The 20730-nt window shown below is 38.3% G+C and overlaps 1 protein-coding gene across 4 annotated transcripts in view; it reads right to left on the bottom strand.

The window, feature by feature from the left end:
• INTS8 (integrator complex subunit 8) overlaps window positions 1-20730 on the bottom strand; it is a 46902-nt gene that overhangs the window by 13426 nt on the left and 12746 nt on the right. For all 4 annotated transcript variants that reach the window (XR_016039332.1, XM_055432563.2, XM_088844672.1 and 1 more), the window contains 11 exons: window positions 17978-18078; window positions 17390-17531; window positions 13687-13757; window positions 13119-13294; window positions 11860-11993; window positions 9949-10059; window positions 8266-8467; window positions 5113-5234; window positions 1321-1505; window positions 845-878; window positions 32-88 (listed from right to left, as the gene is read on the bottom strand). Coding sequence is in view for 3 of the 4 variants with exons in the window: in XM_055432563.2 (XP_055288538.1) it covers window positions 32-88; window positions 845-878; window positions 1321-1505; window positions 5113-5234; window positions 8266-8467; window positions 9949-10059; window positions 11860-11993; window positions 13119-13294; window positions 13687-13757; window positions 17390-17531; window positions 17978-18078 (1335 nt within the window). In the remaining variant the exon portion in view is untranslated. The remainder of the gene's footprint in view (window positions 1-31; window positions 89-844; window positions 879-1320; window positions 1506-5112; window positions 5235-8265; window positions 8468-9948; window positions 10060-11859; window positions 11994-13118; window positions 13295-13686; window positions 13758-17389; window positions 17532-17977; window positions 18079-20730) is intronic.

The following is a 20730-nucleotide window of genomic DNA, read 5'->3' as shown; positions in this document are numbered from 1 at the left end:
TTTTTTTGAGATGATATTATGAAATACTGACCCGAACATTGTGAAGTTTCACAAAGAGTGACAAAATAATAGTCAAAACCAATGGTTCCTATGAGAAAGAAAACAAAGAATCCTTAATTACATATATCTTAGTATTTCTCTACCAGCTTCAAGGATACCAATACTTTCCTTCAAAACATTCTTACACTTTTGAAAGTTATCACCTGCTTTAGTTAAGAGTACACTAGAGATTAACATTAATCTCATGAAAGAAATCACAACACACAATTAACACAACAATGATCAAATTTAGGTGTCTGTCCTCCCACGTCTTTTGAAATTGAATAAATAGAACTCCTTCCCACTAGTACTTCCAGCTACCTCTAAAAAAATTGGCTTTTTAATTCTCAAACTAATAGTCAGGGGCTTTCCTGGTGGTCCAGTGGTTAAGACTCCACGCTTCCACTGCAGGGGGCACAGGTTTGATCCCTGGTGGGAGAACTAAGATCCCACAAGCTGTGTGGCACAGTTAATAATATTTACAGAATGGAATTTAAAGAGTGGAATCTATGCCCAACAAACAAATATGATATTAATCCTATCAAGAATTAAAGTTAGGATTTACACATCTAGCCCTATTATGAAGACTCCTTTAAAATTTAAAAACACCTATTGTACTCACTAAAACAGAGTAAGGTAAATGAAAAATAAACTTCTCCATTCAGACTATCCCATCCTCAAAAAAATGATCACTGAAGATAAAAAGCACATTAACAGATTAAATAATCAGCATTTTAACACTCAATATTTTATTATATCCTCAGAAGTCAGCACCAGTAGTTAGACCCACTTCTACAAAACTTACCCTTAATCTTTTGAGGAAAGAAAGCAGTTCACTCCTATAAAAACACAAATTTTTGTATATACGTTTAATACAAGAAACTCAAAATAAAAACAAGAAAGTAAATTCTAGGCGAAGGTCTATTCCTCATTTTCCAGTTCTACATGTATAAAAGAGTGTAATATTCTATCGTCACACTAACCTAACAAAATGTCTTTCCTGTTTTAATTACATGTGACATCTTCAGTACTATCCAACCAAACACTGTTGACTTTGAATTCAGGTTTGATTATATTAGACAATTAACAGGTAGTTCCTTAAAGTAACTATATATAAACAGGTATTTCCTAAGGTGGTGCTATTAGACAAGTCCATCCGAGATCAGCACCAGAGAATTCTTACATTGTCCATTTTTATGATACACTAGGATAATGACCGACATTCTTAAAATAGTACAAAATAGTATAAATAACTTAAAAAACAAACTAATAGAAACATACCGATACATTATACCTAATGTAGATTCCCTCTGCTTTATTAAACTAACTCTGCCATCATTTCCTCGTTTGTGTTGACTGGACACACTACAGATCTGAACCACAACTTCCCAAAGGTCTTTAGCAGTTCGTCTACTTTCTTTAGGGCCTGGAAGTTCTTTGCATGTAGCTGCTAAAAGCTGTCCAAGCTATAACATGAAAAACAGAAAACACACAAAAGATAATCTGTAATGTCATACATGCTATTTCTATCACTGAGGAACATTTGAAGAAAGATCAAAACTGCCTGCACACACGAAGCACGGTTCTTTGATGCTGGCCTCTATTCGACCACCAAGGAATTTAGAGTTCACTGTCCACTGACAGATCTGAGTCAGATCTGGGAAGAGGATCCTCTGGTTCCACCACATTACAAACCTTCTTGTTTCTAAACAACCAGTCTAAGGAGAACAAAAACAGCATAGTCTAATGAGAGTAAAACTGAAGTAATGCAGAGAGACATGCTATTAAGTGGGGGAACAAAAGTTGCTGAATATACTTAGTATGATCCCACTCAAAAAAAAAAAGTCTGTAATGGAATATATACATGAAAACGTTAACTGTAAAAGCCCAGAGATAAGATTAAAATAGTGGTTAAATTTCACTTACACCCACACATTATTTTAATGAAAAAAATGAGGAAAAAACATGGACACTGAAGTTGGCAGAACAGAGGAACAAGATTTAGAGCAACTCTTCCCTAAGGAAAATGGTAGCGACTGGGGCTGTAACTACTGTTGATGTGAGGAGGCAGAATTAAGGCAGCACAGATTACTTAAAGGGACTGATCTGAACAAAGGCAGCCTTCACAACCTAAGGTGGAGGAAGGATCCGGAATGAACACACAGCACAGACCTGGGCAGAAGTGCAGGAGCGTGAGAAAGCACCGTGAGGACGGGGCTGGGAGCGCACTGGCACCGTGGACAGGCTGGAGGACAGGGGGGAAGGAGCGGCTCCGGCACCGTACGAGGCCGGGCAGGCTCAGTCAAAGCTGGGGCCTTTGTCCTGCACCACTGCGACCTAAGTGAGCACCAACCTCTCTCCTCCTCCCACCAGCCAGTCTCCTATAATCCAAGTGCCCATCAACGCTATATATTTTCCTACGCTACCCCCACCCTGATCCGCGAGGGAGGCTGGACAGCTTTTTACTATTTCAAAAGGTCATCTTTAGTCATACGCTTAAGGGCTTCGTCTTTCCTTTTTGTGATAAACGGATATTTAAAGAAATAAAACGTGAAATAGAATGGAAAATAAAATTGATTTAAATCACTTACTGTTTCACTACCCAGGGATAATGACTATTAATATCCTTCCAGACTCTTCTCTATGCATGTATATTTATATTCCACATGAAATTCCAAGTCTGAAAGGTGCTCTGCTGCTGCTACTGCTAAGTCACTTCAGTCGTGTCCGACTCTGTGTGACCCCATAGACGGAAGCCCACCAGGCTCCCCTGTCCCTGGGATTCTCCAGGCAAGAACACTGGAGTGGGTTGCCATTTCCTTCTCCAATGTGTGAAAGTGAAGTCGCTCAGTCGTGTCCGACCCTTAGCGACCCCACGGACTGCAGCCCACCAGGCTCCTCCATCCATGGGATTTTCTAGGCAAGAGTACTGGAGTGGCTTGCCATTGCCTTCTCCAGAAAGGTGCTCTACACTGTATAATTTTTAATACACATCCCACACTCCAGACTTCTCTACTTTCTCCTCTACGCTAACAAGGGAACAAGGGGCCGGTGAGGGAAGGAGGCAGGCAAAACCCTAACCCAGATGAGACAACAAGAAGCCTGAATGGCCCTGCAGCAAGGTCACCCCTTACCCTTCCTCCTCTGCAGCCAGATGTGGGGCAAGCGCAGGAGGCAGGGGCTAACCAAGCCCAGGGTTAGGTAACCGACAACACAACCTCTGCACTGCAGGCCCTCAAATGCGCGGCCAACCTCTCTGGTGCATGGCTCCACCCAATTCACTGCTAAGATGAACAGAGAGAAGCTAAGGCACTATCTTAATACCAAACCACCATTCTAAGTGGACATGACAATCTTGAAACAAAACGGTTCTCTCATCTGAGGGCTTACTAAAGGCTAAGAGACTGCTAGGCATAATCAGAAAAATTCCCTGAACATGAGGAACTCCTATCTCAGAAAGCTGACTAAAAACACAAATATAATCCAAAGTCTGAAATTACAAAGAGAAGGATAATTCAGGGAGAACAATATATTTTTATGAACAATCAGAAAGAAAACAAAAAAGGAGGGAAAATCAAAAAAATCAGTAAGATTCCAAAGGGCTGAAATAAAATGAGCTCAGTTTTTCAAAGAACATACATGAAATAAAAAGAAAGAAACAAATAACCGAAGACAAATGTAAAAAACTAGAACAATCTTGCAAGGACCCCAGATAGCCATCACTTTAAGGGACTATGTATTAAAGACGAGATGAGGGCAGATAAGAATAACAAAAGGTAATACAAGCATTAAGAAAAGCATAAGGGCTTCCCTGGTGGTCCAGAGGTTAAGAATCTGCCTTGCAATGCAGGGGATACCAGTACGATATCTGGTCAGGGAAGATCCCACATGCCACTGGGCACCTAAGCCCACGAGCTGCAATTACAGAGGCCGTGCGCCCCAGAACCTGTGCTCCGCAGCAAGAGAAGCCACCACGATGAGAAGCCCCTGAACGGCAGCTAGAGAGTAGCCCCCAATCGTCAGAACCAGAAAAATCCCAAGGGCAGCAACAAAGATAAATAAATAAGCATTTTAGAAAAAGAATAAGGAAACTTGGGATGAAATGCATACATAAAAAATCTTAAATCATGAAACAACTTCTTTTTAAACTGTAAGACCAGAAAGGGAGAAAAGCTCACTGCTTCTTCAGGGCAAACATAGTATTAACGAATGAAAGATGTGTCTTCTTAGGGAAAACATCCTCCGTATTTCTGAAGTTCTCTGCACAGTGTACCACTTTCAGTGGCACAGGAGAAATGTAATTAAGAAAGAATAATAAACATACCGTCATTCAGAATTCACTGAATGAATTCTTTCACATGGAAATAATTACTAATAACAAACATGCGCACTAATTAAGGGGGGCTTCCCAGGTGGCACTAGTGGTAAAGAACCCACCTGCCAGTGCAGGAGACTTAAGAGACTTGGATTCAATCCCTGGGTCGGGAAAATCCCCTGGAGGAGGGCAAGGCAACCCATTCCAGTATTCTTGCCTGGAGAACCCCCATGGACAGACGAGCCTGGCTGTCTGTAGTCCATAGGGTCACAAAGAGTCGGACACGACTAAAGCAACTTTGCACGCACACTAATAAGAATCAGGCATCAACTTAAGAAACTTCAACAGGCTTTGAAGAAGGGTAAGGTGCTCACAGGGAAATGGGTGCAGTTCATCCCTGGGGGTTTCCTCAGGTCTACCCCAGGTACTCCAGAGTTAAAGTCAGCGTCTGACTACATCAATCAAAGCCAGAAAAACTAACCAACTTCTCACTAGTTTAAGATTATACCAAAATGTTGTCTGTTAACTAATTTTTGCTTACATTTTCATAACTATATGGTACTAGAAAAAAAAATTGAGAGGGCAAACTCAAGTGCCTTAATTATCAAAAAGTATACTTTTACCTACAAACCAACAAGCATTTGTCCAAACTTATATTCAATCTTAGAAACTGGACAAGTTCCCTAAGGAGTACAGATCTAAAGAAACTAGTCCAATAATCCCACCTTAATAATTTATTTAGATTAAACATGAATTACCTTCACAAACGGATTACTCTGAAGTAGAAATGCAGGAACTTGCAGAGTAAGGTATTCATTTTCCCTCCAGTTTAACATAAAAGCCACACACTCCTCAGAAATAACTTGACGAAAAGGAATATCTGAAGAGCAAAGAAAGTGGTTGGAATTACTATCATAACATTAAAAGAACAAAGCAAATAGTTGCTCAGATTCCAGTTGAGTAAATGAAAAACAATAGTTACAGATGAAAAAAATAGAAAAACACTAACATTTAATACTTTTCTTCTAGAAAGTCTAATATTTTCCAATAGATTGCCACAGTTTCTACACTAATCAACAATATTCTCTATTAATAACAACTTAAGATGCCTAATACTCTATTGTAGAAGTGTAGGAGTTGGTATCTAGCCTCTGCAAATTTATAACTTAAATGTGCGCAGAATAGCGGAGAAGGCAATGGCAAGCCACTCCAGTACTATTGCCTAGAAAATCCCATGGATGGAGGAGCCTGGTAGGCTGCAGTCCGTGGGGTCGCTGAGGGTCGGACACGACTGAGCGACTTCACTTTCACTTTTCACTTTCCACTTTCACACATTGGAGAAGGAAATGGCAGCCCACTCCAGTGTTCTTGCCTGGAGAATCCCAGGGACGGGGGAGCCTGGTGGGCTTCCGTCTATGGGGTCACACAGAGTCGGACACGACTGAAGTGACTTAGCAGCAGTAGCAGTGCGCAGAATAACCACACAAACAAAACAAATATATGATGGTACAGTATAACCTTCTAGCATATTTAGAGTGCAGAAATAGGTAAACTATGTGTAAAACCTGCAGTAAGTTTAAGCTAATGTTTTTCATTTTTAGTAATTTTTCTGAGTAAAGCATGATAAATATTCATGACACAGATCATTCACTCATTCAAAAAATATTATACCAGTAACAATTTTAAATAAAAAAGATATGAGGAAAAAAGTCACTCAGAATTGTTTGACTATTATTTCCTTTGAAATAAATATACTTTAATATTAAATACATTTGAATTTTTGTAGCTCAAAGTATACAATACTCAGGTTTTAATGTATTTCAAGAAAGAGGAAAAGAAACCCACTGAATACTAAATAACAATGCTGATACTTAAAATGGGGAAAGCTAGATTTTTCAGTCTTTCTAAAAAGTCTGTACTTGTGGCTATTTGTTTAAAACCTCACTTTATTCCAAAAAGCAATTGGAAACGACATAAAAGAGGCATAGGAACACAGCAAAATTAAATAAGAACACACTCTTTGCATTATCTTCTTAAAGAAGGAATGAAGACTGAAGTGAATTTAATATCCCAGCACACAACGTGTCACTGTGCATTGCTCACTATACTCTTTGCCAAAGGAAAGCCAGACAGCATTTGGCTCCAAGGCTTCCTTTCTTCACTGGGCACTTCTCATTAGAGAGTCCACAATTGTTCTTAGAGAAGAATTAGCATCCACAGTGGGGATCAATCATTTTCTCACTCTTCCTAACCGTACATCCTTTCCTTTCTCATTTCCAACACTGTTGACAACACAAACCATGGGAAAAACAGAAGAACATTCAATAAGTCAAGGGAGGGAAGGAAGGAAGGATGAAGGGAAGGAAAAGTATGTGAACCCCAAACTATTCAAATGACAATAAGGTAGTACAAAGAGACTGTAATTATTTGAAGGCATTGCCAATCATTTCAAAGAGTAAAAGCGTAGGGTTAAGTTGGACTGATGAGTTCAAAACACAGTTTTATCTCTTACTTCATGGCCTCTTTAACCTTCGTTTCTTGATTTACAAAACAGGGATAATTAAAGAAGAAGCTACTTCACAGAGCTGCCAAGAGGACTAAATCAGTTATGTACTAAGTTCTTAGAACAATGTCTGACATATAGTTACCAGGACTCAATAGATGTTAGGATTTTTAAAATTCTTTTTGCTTTTCATTTTAGAGAACTCACATATGAAAAAAACAATCTTCAACCTTTAAAAAAAAAAACACTCTGTTGACAGTATATATTAATGAGGTCAATTCTTATTAAGATACTGATGGACTCAAAGGAAATCTATCTCTAGAGTGCTAAAAAGTTGTAATGTCTTTAAGGAAACACAATGTTAACAATTAATTCAAAAGACCCCAGAAAACCAGCAGCCATTTGTTTGGACACATTATTAGCACCTTCCTTGATACTTCTACAACATAAATTTTACTGTTTTTGGTATTAAATGTGTACAGTATGATTGAAATGCTCTAAATATTATTAAAATACTTAAAATTAAGAAACTGCTTTAACTTAGCAAGATTATATGTAACACAGATAATTCTTATTTAAGCCCCTTTTCATAAAACATTTTTGGACCAGCCAAACCTGTTCCTAAAGTGACCATAAGCGAGATTCTGACCCACTGGCAATCATTTTGAGGGCTGTCTATGGCAGCAATGAGGAAATAAACCTTCAACATGCAGCTTCAAGGACATTTTCATTTTTCTAACAGAATATCTTAAAACTGCAATATAATTTCTATAGTGTGCTGAAAGGTGTCCCTTCAGAATTTATGTCCACCTCAAACCTCAGAAGGTGATCGTACTCAGAAACTGGGTCTCTGAAGATGAAGTTAGTTAAAATGAAGTCACACTGTATCAGGGCAGACCCTAAATCCAGTGACTGGTGTCATTACAGAGAGGCAGATGGGGACAGGGATGGGGACACGGACGGACACACACACACGAGAAGGCCACATGAAAAAGACAAAATGCCACACACACACACACACACACGAGAAGGCCACGTGAAAGAGACAAAGATGAGTGAGGCAGCTGCAAGCCCAGGAATGCCAAAGGCTGCTGGGAGCCACTAGAGACTACAGAGGAGCAACAGCCTTCAAAGGAAGCATGCATGGCCCTGCAGACCCCCTGATTTCAGACGTCTCATTGCGAGAACTGTAAACAAATAAGTTTTTGGTACTAATATATGGCAGTCCTAGAAGAGTTTTCTACACTTACCCCAATGTTCTCGGGTGAACTCCACATCTGAATTGTTTTAAAAGAAAGTTAATTTTTTCTTTGATGGTTAAAAAGTCCTGTAAACATTCTTTTAGAATCTTCCCCACAGTTACCTGAGCACTACAGTCCTGAAATGTGGCTTTGTGAAAGTGTCTTACCGGGAAGCCTCATTTCCAGACATCCTCGCACCCTACTGATAAGATCAGAAGGCGGTCTCTCTCCTGACTGCCCTGTTCCAGCCTCATGCGTATAAATATCCAAAAGCAGCATCTCATTCAGCATGACCTGACGAAGTTTTGGTGAGAATTCTGTCACCAACTCCAAACAAGCAGCAAATAGCTGTTTAGCATGGGAAAAGTCCTATAAAAAGAATAGCAGAATGGTCTGAATCACCTTTCCTCTGAAGTGAGAAAAATGTCTTTATAAGTACAGAACAAAGAGAAGAATTAATTATTTTTTGAGAAGAATTAATTTAAATGGTGAACACTGGCTATCTCGAGGAGTGAGGTTAGATTATCACCTTTTTACTTATCATTTCAGCATTATTGATTTATTCCAATAAATATTTAATTCTTATATATATAAATATATTTTGGTTTCACCACACGGCATGCAGGATCTTAGTTCTCCGTGATGGTGGTGCAGATATATATGGTGGTTTAGTTGCTAAGTCATATCCAACTCTTGCAACCCTATGGATTGTAGCCCACCAGGCTCCTCTGTCCGTGGGATTTGCCAGGCAAGAATACTGGAGTGGGTTGACATTCCCTTCTCCAGAGGATCTTCCTGACCAGGCATCAAACCCATGCCTCCTGCAATGGAAGCCTAAGTCCAAACAACTGGACCTCTAGGGAATTCCCTGCAATTTTTAAAAAACATCCAATAAACAATTAGTATAATATGCATGCTATATTACTAAAGAAGTTTTACATAAACTATAACAAAACTAAAAGATTTATATAAATGTTACATACAATATACATATATTATACAGGTATGAAATTCCATGATTAAACACCCTTCTCCACCTCAGACAGTCAGAATTAGACCTCACCCCCTTCCACAAGGTTCCACATTCTAAAATTCTGCACACAACCGTATTAGCCTATATAACTGATTAATAAAACAAATCAGCTGTGATCTATCACTCATTCTCTCTCTCCCCACATGCTCTTATAAATCCAGCTTCTATCCCCCATGTCATGAAGAAGAAATGGCTCTAACTAAATAAAGAACTTCTAACGGCATACTCTGCTGAGTACCTTCCAGTTACCTCACTGGACTTCGGGGCTATAGCCCAGGACCGTCCATTCCCTCTACCTGGCATCCTCTATCCCCTTAGCTATCATGACTCTACGAGTCTGGTTCTCAGACCAGACTCTTCCATGCCACTGTTTCTTGGATGCAATGCCAGACACCCTAGTATATCCTCCTAGGGTAATCTATGATGATTCCCAAATCTGTGTTTCCAGCCCAGACTACTTCCCAAATAGATTACAAATTCCTTATGTAAAATCTACAGAAGTGATTTTAAGGATCTTTGTTTTGTTTTTAGCTTGAAATACAATCTTTTACTAACGTAATACTAGATACAAATAAGAATTATTCATGTTCTCTAATTTTTTAAAAGAAATAGAGAAGAAGCTATATGTCCAAGACCATTTTTGTACAGTTATGGAGATAAAGGGAAAAGAATAAACCAAAATACCTTTTCAGATATCCTTTAAGACCTACAATGATGATTTTAAGATCAGAAAAACAAAACTGATCCTGATTTCTGATTTCACCCTAAATTAATAAAGCATATTCTTAACCAGAGGTCAGTGTATACTTTTACTCACCTTAACAGTACTGCAGTGTAGACCTTTGGCCATTAGAATGTAAACCAAATCTCTTGTTAAATTGTCTTTAATTCCCAGGATGACACTACTATAGACAAGAGGTAACTCCCACTAGAAGAAATGAAAATACATAAACACACACACACACAAAGCCAAATCTAGATAACAATCCTTCAGTAACAGTCAACTCTATTTAATAAAATCCTTCAAAGGTCATTTTCTAAAGAGAAAGGAAAATGATAGCCGCAATGAACTGCTAATCAAGATGAACATATTCACTATAATAACCTAGTAATAAAAAATGGATTGGAACTTTCTGAAGGATAGCCTATAGAAATAAAGAAAAAACCTAGGAGTTTAATATGTATTAATCCATATGATCCTCACAACAGTTATTATTATTAAATAGGTACTATATCTCCATTTCACAGATGAGAAAAAGGAGGCACACACAAGTTAAATAACTTGCTGAAGACTATACAGCTAATTAAGTATAGCACTGGGATTCACACTCAGGTACTTAGTACCAAAACTCTGGCTCGTAACTCTAATGCTGTACACTTTCTCATCCATATAAATGAACACAAATAATGATTTCAATGCTATGGAAGCCCAACTAAGATTCAAACCAATTTTTCCATTTCACTTCACTTGTACATGCAAAACCCACAAAATATACATCAATTTCTAGCTGCTTTTATCACATACAGCAGAGAGGGAGTATGCAGCTATATTAGAAACACATTCAAATTATTATAGGGGCTTTCCTAGTGGCTCAGCAAGTAAAGAATCCTCCTGCAATGGTGGAGACCTGGGTTCAAGATCTCCTGGAGAAGGAAATGGCAACCCACTCAAGTATTCTTGCCCGGGAAATCCCACAGACAGAAGAGCCTGGTGGGCTGCAGTCCATGGGGTTGCGAAGAGTCGGGACACGACAGCATGGATGCACTACAACTAGACCTAACAAGTAAGATGTACGCACTAAAGGCAAGCCCCCATATAACTTTACCTGCATCTGTGAACTATTTCCCTTGTATCTCTAGTTATAGTCCACTGAATGTTTAAAAAGCTATTTCATTTGCACTTTCCATGCAGAAAAACTTAAACAGACAACTTCAGAAACATTATCTTGGCATTTTTTGGGGGGTGAGGGGGGCATTTTTAAACAATTATCTAAAGCTAAAAATGTTCTATTAAGAAGTTTTAATGAGGTGATTCTAACCTGCAGGCTTCAGACTTTGAGAGGACATGAAAAAACTACACCAAAAATACTCTGTATGGCAAGTATTAGCTACAGACTGCACAAACAGCAGCTAGCCTGGCTTACCGGAGAAGGCACTGGCAACCCACTCCAGTACTCTTGCCTGGAAAATCCCATGAACGGAGGAGTCTAGTAGGCTGCAGTCCACGGGGTCGCTAAGAGTCGGACACGACTGAGCGACTTCACTTTCCCTTTTCCCTTCATGCATTGGAGAAGGAAATGGCAACCCACTCCAGTGTTCTTGCCTGGAGAATCCCAGGGACGGGGAAGCCTGGTGGGCTGCCGTCTATGGGATCGCACAGAGTTGGACATGACTGAAGTGACTTAGCAGCAGCAGCACAAATATCATACCTTATACACATATTTGCAGCTATACTGAAAATGCTTGTAGATGCTATAACAACAAATGAAATATAAACTCATTTTTAGTTGTTACTGATTTAATATTATCTTTTTTGCCTATTTCATATTTTCTCTGTCAATAGATGTTCAAAATACAATGTCTTGAGAAGGTCTTTCACATTATTGATGAATTATTAACAAATAAAAGGGCTTCTTATTCCCAAAAAGGTCAAGGAACAGCTCTTCTATTAAATTACATGAGAAAACAAGGGTAATTTTCTTATCTGTTCTTAACAGAGGTTTCTTACCTTATTAGACACTGTCCAGAATTCACGCTCTGAAGTCATACCATGTAATTCAATTAAAATCTGTCGAATCCTCCATGGATCCACTGACAGTATCAGTTGATGTTCCAACTGACCAATGTTGACACTTGCTGAGGCTAAGAAAGGAAGAAGAAATTTTCATTTAAATAATTATTTGATACAGTATTCATTCGTTACTCATTCATAATCGTAAAAACATGAGAATGGCAATTTACTGACAGAAATTGTGCATGTTTATAAATATTAGAAGTCTCTCTCATCTTGTAAACTGATTTATCCAACTTAATGCAAACTATGTTTTAACTTCACTCTCATATAAAAAGCCTAACACAACTTGTATTATGTCTTCATTTAACAAATAAAGATAATGAAAATATAAACCAATAAAAATCAGTAACTTTACATGGAAAGAATTATGTGGGGTATATGGAAAAATTTAACTTACACAGTCAGTCTCCTATTTTTTAACATCCTGTGTTAAAAGGGCTTCTAAGACGTTTTGAGTAGTAAACACTGAGAATGTTTTATGAAAGGAGAGAATGAGAAGGTAGAGGCATTGCCTTCCCAGAGAACCAAGAACTGATCATTAAAATCCCTAATTACAACTCAGCTTTCACATATAGTCTTCAATAATGCATTTCCAGCATTTTATCTTTGATAATATTATTCTTTTCCTTTGAGACCAACAGTCAAAGCAGCTTAAATCTAGTGAGGTCCAAAGTAGCTACAAGTTCACTCAGTCAACTGAATTCTGTCTCCCCTGCATACTGAAGTGATGAAGCTTGTATTTCTTCTTAACAAGCAGCACTATCCTTTCTTATTTATAAAATAACAGAAACGATGGAAGAAAATCATCAAATAAATAAGGCAAAATGGCCCGTTGCCAAAGCCGAATGTTTAGCCAGCAGACAGTGACACAAAGACTGAAATGCATGCAAGCCTGCACCACTCTTTGCTTGTAACCACTCCTCTTCCCTCTTGGTGTAAACCTTCAAGAACACAGCAGCAGAGGCACATGGATTTATTTCCCCAGCTAAAATCTTTTATGTATCCAGGCCTATATCTCCATTAACCATAGACTCAGCAGACTCCCAAAACTTAACTGCTTATAGAAATATGACCTCAAAAGACAGGTTTTCTATTAGTTACTAGCATTAGTGTAAATAGAAAAAAAATTAAGACGACAGCCTCAAATATCCAGAGGGGCAAAATATGCCAAAATTTGAGCTAGGAAATCTAACCTGGGATATCATAAAATGAAGTCACGGGTTTAATGCACAGATTGACTCTAGGGGACCTCTTCCTCATCTCATCAACAAGTAGCTTTCGTTCTTCATCTTTCAACAATGTGATGAAAAGCTCATGTGAAGAAATCATGAAAACATATTGCAGGTCTTCCAACCCCAGACACACATTCCTAGATCAGTAAGAAATATTATAAAACAAAGAAGTGTATAATTTTAGTTTGGGGAAAAAAATCATATTAACCAATTTTTATTAATAAACTGTTTAAGAGCCACCATCCAATAATTGCAAAACAATAATTTGGAACAGTTTTTAAAATTTCTCTTTGGCCTTTATCTAAAGTTATGATTTCAATGCCATAATATTATGTTACAAAGAGAGTAACAGCAAGAATCCTGTTTCATGTGGCTACACAAATTTAAACCATAAATGTTTTCAACTACCAATTACTGCCTGGTTACACGAAGACAGGCAAGGTAAATGTAAAATGATAAGGAATAAAAGATATTTTTCTCACAGACCTAAGTTCAAAATGAAGAAAAAGAAGAAAAGAAAGGCACTTACTTCAAAAAAGCAGCCATGTTTCCTTTCAAAGATTCTGAAGCTTTTTCTAAATTTACTGATCTTGAACAAACCTAGGAATTTGAGTAATTTTTATTTGAATATGGGTACTTCAAAATAATTATAACAGCTTGAAAGTTTAGATTTAAAAACAAATTGTTCTTTCAAACATGGATCAGTCACAGATTTGGTTAAGAAATTTAACAAATGAGACCAAAGAATAAGATTGCATTATGTGAAGAGGGAGTGGAATGTGACCATTTCAAGAACTGCAGGTATTTATATGCAGTAAAGAATAATCTATTTAGCATATAGATTCAGCAGAACAAGTCCTGCTGAAATTTACAAAGTATGTACCCAAATTAAATGGAGTGATAAACTTTAAGAATCAGTAGTTCCTGTCAGAAAAGTGAGAGAAAAGACTCATCTTGGATAGCTGAAAAGAATGATCGATAACAGCTAAAGAACACAGAACCAATGGTTAGGGAGCTAACCAAGGTTTAAAAAATAAACAATGAAAATAAAGAGCAACTTCGCTATGAAAATATTAGTCATCTAAAAATAATGCTCTTTAAATATCATTCTGAATTTACTAGATTGGGTTTCCCACATATTATTTACAAGAAGTCAAAAAAATATATTATTAGTATAAAAGAGCCTAAACTCATGAAATTGTCAATATTCTCTAATATGTTGACACAAAAGCTAAATTATATAATGTGTACAGCAGTACTATTCACAAGAGCCAAAAAGTAGAAACAATCCTAATGTCCATCAAGTGATGACCTGACCCTCAAAACAGACACTGAAAAGTAAATATATCCTCTTAGTAGGACGTTATTCAGCTACAAAAAGGAATGAAGTATTGATGGACACTCCAACATGGATGACATGGCTACAATACCAAGTGGAAGAAGTCAGTTACAAAAGACCGTATGTTTTATGATTTCATTTATACGACATGTCCAGAATAGGCAAATCTACAGAGACAAAAAACAGATCAGCAGTTGCCTGGGGTTGCAGGGATTGAGAGGAAAGTGAGAAATGATTGCTAGTGGTTAAGAGGTTTTCCTGCAGGGACAGAGAGGAATGAAATGTTGGCAAACTGGCTGAGATGATAGCTGCACAACTCTAAACACATACTAAAAATTACACTGAACTGTACACTTTAAATGGGTGAATTGTATATTACTAGCTGGAAACAAACTCCACTATACAAATTCAATTATAGTTCATTAAGAAAAAAAGACTTCTATGGAAAAATTAAAAAGCTTAAAAGGACATTAAAGGGCGCCAAAATAAATCAAGAGCCATACCAGTTCATGGATTAGGATACTCAATATGGTAATGATACTAATTTTTCACAAACTGGCTTTTAAATGTAATGTAATTTCAAACAAAAATCCAACAGGCTTACTTCTGAAACTTGACAATCTGAGTCTACCGTCTACGAGAAAATGTAAAAAGATAAGCAGAACCAATACAACTTTGGAAAACAAGGTTTGTGCTTCAGATGATACCAAGGCAGGGTATGGGGATGATGGATGGGTAAACAAACAGAAACGCTGTTACAGAATAGCCCACAGACAGGCCCACACATATGTGTATGTCTGACACTTGGCATTCCAAAGAGGCAGCACTAGACACCAGTAGAAAAAAAGACAAAACTTTCAATAACTGGTACTGAAACAAGTGAGGAAAAACATAACTGCAGATTCCCTACTTCCCATGACATACAAAATTCAATCACAGTGGATTAAAGACCTAAATGTGAAACGAAGGCTAAGCTCTAGAGCTTTTAGAAGATAAAGTACAGGATGATTTTCACAACTACAGGATAGGAAAACCTTTCTTAAGCAAGACACAGAAATTCACTAATCTCTTCCTTTGTAAGAGACTGATAAATTTTATTATATTAAAATTAAGATCTTTAAAAATAATAAAAGTTAAAAGTGAAACTCAGAAAACATACTTGCAATACTTAAAACTAGTAAAGGACAGAATATATTAAAAACTTCTGCCAAGAAAAAAAAAAAAGACAATTCAACAGAAAACTGAGGCATACCACTTGGAACAGGCACCTCAAAAGATGAAATCTGCATACGCAAAAAAATAAATGAAAAGCTGTAAAATTCATCAGTAATAAAGGAAAAGGAAGGAAAAAAAATAACGGGAAAGGAAAAGGACATTAAAACCTCAATGGGGGCTTTCCTGGTGATCCGGTGGTTAAGAACCTGCATGCCAATGCAGGGGGCTGGAGTTCAATCCCTGGTTCAGGAAGATCCCACACGCTGCAGAGCAACTAAGGCCACGCCCCACAACTACTGAGCTTGTGCACCAGAGCCTGCACTCCACAAAAAGAGAAGCCACTATGAGAAGCCCTGCAACGAAGGGCTAAAACTGCACTGCAGTTGAACCGCAATGAACACACTGCAGTGAAGAGTAGACCCCACTGGCCGCATCCAGAGAAAGCCCACTCAGCAACAAAGACCCGATGCAGCCAATCAATCAGTAAATAAAAACACCTCAACGAGATACCATTATACAGTGACCCAGACAGGAAATCTGACAGTGAGATCCCAACCAACAAAAACTCTCATACATGTAATGGCAAAAACACTTTGAAACTTTAAGGTAAAATTGCAGACAAACTTTCTCCAGGAATGTAATAGACAAATGGTATGTAGGTGCACAGGATGTAAGTACAAGAATGTTCAAGCAGAATAACCCCAAACTGTAAATAACACAAATGTTCATCATCATAAGAATAAATAAATTGTGGCATGGTTATATAATGTTGTAACATCTTACAGCAATGGGGGAAAAAAAAACTATATCTGCATACAACTTGAAAAAACATCTCACAAGTATGTTCCCTGAAAGACAATTTATTTTATATGATTTCATTTATGTGGAGGTCAAAAGAGGCAATGGAGAAGGAAATGGCAACCCACTCCAGTGTTCTTGCCTGGAGAATCCCAGGGACAGGGGAGCCTGGTGGGCTTCCGTCTATGGGGTCACACAGAATCGGACACGACTGAAGTGACTTAGCAGCAGCAGCAGCAAAAGAGGCAAATTTAAGAATATTCTTTAAGAGAACATACAAAGGGGATACAACTGTAATGAGAAACGAGGAAATCACTATCACAAAAAAGCAGGGTGCTGATTTCTTCAAGGAGAAGCAGAGAGGGTGTGGTAAGATGCATTAAGGACTTCGAGAGCATTGGCAATGTCATGTTTTTGGAACAAAATGGTATTATCTGTATAATATGTACTTCTCTCAAGGTCTGTTACATTAAGACTATTAGAGAGAAAGGTCCAGTAGAAACACAAATTATGGAGCTCACACGAGAGGCAAGAAGTATGATCTGAGCGTTTTTAGTGAGGTGACTGAAGCTTTGGAAGAGAATAAAAGTGGTGAAGAATAAAAGAAGCTGAATGAACCAAGGACAAAACTTTTGTAAATAAAAACATTAGAGGGAGATCAAAGGAGAAGTCAATGGAGGACTAAGGAAAACACAGTGATGGCAGAGAACCAGAAGAGCTCCAGCAGCAGACACGGTGGGCAAGCGTGGTCTGTCGGCCGTACCACCTCTGAGCCGGAGAGGCAAGTGGGACGAAGACAGTGAAGAGGGCTCTGGATGTGGCAGCTAAGAGGTCACTGGTAAAGCGAAATTATAAATCAAAGGGGGAAAAAACGTCTTACCTCAAGAAGAAAGTCTATTTTCTCTTTATTAGGTCTAAGAAATAGCTGGTTAAATTGAACACTAATCGTTCTACCTTCTAATACATCACGGACTGTGTTACAGGCACAGACTTTAAAACAGATTTCATCCAGGGCTTCATTTCTGTCGAATACGAAAGTAGATACACTCATTTATTTTTTAATAGAAAGGCATATATTATAAAACTAAAATCACAAGAATGGGCCATTTATTCTTGAGAGGTAAGATTTTTATAATATTCAGGCACATTAGTAAATACCTAAGTCAATGGGGGAAAAAAATAAACAGGAAACTTTTGAATTTACCAAGGGACAATCTAGGTAATATTAATCAATATCAAACTAACAGAATCAAACTCTGCTGTGTAAATTTTTTTACCCAAGCACTTTTAAAAAAAGGATTAGATGAAAATTAAAGTGGCTCCTCTGACCATGTTAACTTTCCATACAGTAAAAATGAAGTGAAGCACTGTGACAGACATACAGGTAATCTGGAGGTACATTTTTGATAAGTCGGAAATACACACTTACTCTTTTGCATAAAAATCAAAAAGTAATTCACTTACTTACCCCTGTTGAGCTTTCTGAAAGAGTTCCCTTAGGACTGACTGCCGGAACTGAACAGGTAAACTGAAGGTTAAGTTGTCTTCAACAAAGATCTTTATTACCTCCTAGAACACAGACAAAAAATTGCAACTATTTCAAAAATCTTGAAAGTCTCTTAAAAAGTGTTTTTAATAAAATTTTAAGTCTTTCTGTAATAGAAATTACACAGTGAAGAAAATCATAAAAATATCTTGCTAGGAAAATCTCTTCCTAAAATTTTAAAATTACATTAAGGGTAAAAATAGCAGCCCCCTCAGTTCAATTCAATGGTTCAGTCATGTCCTACTCTTTGCAACCCCACGGACTAAAGCACGCCAGGCCTCGCTATCCATCACCAACTCCTGGAGCTTGCTCAAATTCAAGTCCATTGAGTCGGTGATGCCATCCAACCTGTAATTCCATCCAACCAATCTATCGACCCCTTCTCTTTCCGCCTTCAATCTTTCCCGGCATCAGGGTCTTTTCCAATGAGTCAGTTCTTCGCATCAGGTGGCCAAAGTATTGGAGTTGGAGCTTCAGCATCAGTCCTTCCAACGAATATTAAAGGTTGATTTCTTTTAGGATTGACAGGTTTAATCTCCTTGCAGTCCAAGGGACTCTGAAGAGCCTTCTCCAACACGACAGTTCAAAAGCATCAATTCTTCGGCGCTCAGCTTTCTTTATGGTCCAACTTTCACATGCATACATGACTATGTGAGGAGCAGTGTCCCCACAAGAGACTGAGCTAGACTTGCCTGTGAGTGTCCAGGAGTCTCTGGTGGAGGCATGGGTCAACAGCCTGGCCTCAGGCCAAACAAGAGGGAGGGAACACAACCCCGCCCATCAACAGAAAATTGGATTAAAGGTTTACTGAGCATGGCCCTGCCCATCAGAACAAGACCCAGTTCCCCAACCCACCCACCCCCAGTCAGTCTCTCCCATCAGGAAGCTTCCATAAGCCTCTTATCTTTATTCATCAGAGGGCAGACAGAATGAAAACAATCACAGAAAACTAACCAAACTAATCACATGGACCACAGCCTTGTCTAAATCAATGAAACTATGAGCCATGCCATGTAGCGCCAACCAAGACGGATAGGTCATGGTGCAGAGTTCTGACAAAATGTGGTCCACTGGAGAAGGGAATGGCAAACCACTTCAGTATTTTTGCCTTGAGAACCCCATGAACAGTATGAAAAGGCAAAAGCCCCCCCCCCACCGTTCTTTAAAATTGGAGATCATGGGCCAAAAGTGAGACGTGAGAAGAGAATCATTAAATAGTAATTCAGCTATGTTATTAGACAGACTTCTAAAATTCCTCTCCTCCACTTTAAACATGATTTCATATTAACAAACTTTTTAAAACGCTAAAACAAAGAGAAATATTTCAGCTAGAAAAAACGTGTGTTAAGAAACTAGTCTAAACAAGTTAAATGGTTTAAAATATATTAGTGAACTGTATAAAACTTATCATTCTAATAAGTGATATTACCACGGTCTTTTTATAGTCTTTTTTCTCAGCTGTTTATCAGATCTTTATCAAGCAGTGGAAGAAAGTAGGGGTGACAGTGTGGGGATTTCTGGAAACAGCTAAATCAGCTCTACAACAAGAGCACTGACGAAAATGGTTTCAAAACTACACAGCGACCACTATTTCACTTCCACAGCAAAACATGAGCTACATGGGAGCAAGCAAGTCACTTCCCAATGTTAGAAGACCTATATGTTACAGCTGTTCAGTAACGAATCAGCCACAGAGAGAATCCAATCCCCCCGCCCAAGAAGCTAAATTAATTTCTAAGACACTCCTGCATACGTAACTAAAGTGATAAATTCCAGAGTCGCAACAGGATTGCTCTTACCCCTTTCCTAGCTATCCATTACACTACTTCCTGAGTTATACATCTGGCCCTTTATTATTTCTATGGTAACATGTGGGCTTCCCTGATGGCTCAGCTGGTACAGAATCTACCTGCAATGCAGGAGACCTGGGTTCAATCCCTGCGTTGGGAAGATCCCCTGGATAAGGGAACGGAACGGAACCCACTCCAGTATCCCTGCCTGGAGAATTCCCATAGACAGAAGAGCCTGGAGGGCTACAGTCCATGGAGTAGAAAAGAGTCAGACATGGCTGAGCGACTAAGCATGGCACACAAGGCAACATGTGCCAATCTAACATTCCTGCCTGCACGGGTCTTACTATGCCGGGGACCTTCTTAAAGATTCTATATCTTCTCATAATCGATTACCACTCCTCATAAGCCTGTACTAGGGATATGTAACTGAAAGATCTCTTGCGTTTGATAACTTCATCTATATCTGAAATCTACCTTCAAGAAAGTTTACTTTTCTTCCCTAGGGCAAATCAGAATTGGCAAAAATGGGGCCAGAGGGAAGGAGAGGGAGCACCCTCTCTTCTATTTTCTCTGAAGAAAAAAAAACAAATCCCAAAACTCTAGCTGAGAAAAGTGAACTAAAAGCCTAGGCTAAAAGTCCATTGTGGAGACACAAAACTAAAGGCATGTTAGAGCACTGTCATTTCATAATTTCTGTTTTGAATTTAACAAGATGAAGGCACTGTTCACTTTCTAGAATGAAGACTTTTTGAAAAAGATTTTAAAAGTACAAATCCTAACTCCCAGTGATTTTCATTACAAAGCTGCAGATATATACTCAGAGAGGGCAACAAAAAAATCTCAACAGACTAATTTAAGCTCTTTTCATGAGTAAAACTGAGA

This window comes from Moschus berezovskii, chromosome 16 (genome assembly GCF_049115385.1).
Source record: "Moschus berezovskii isolate FMDL1 chromosome 16, NW_MosBer_1.0, whole genome shotgun sequence".
Classification (NCBI taxonomy): Eukaryota; Metazoa; Chordata; class Mammalia; order Artiodactyla; family Moschidae; genus Moschus; species Moschus berezovskii.
Note: the sequence above shows the minus strand (reverse complement) of the source record. Positions and strands in the feature narration are given on the sequence as shown.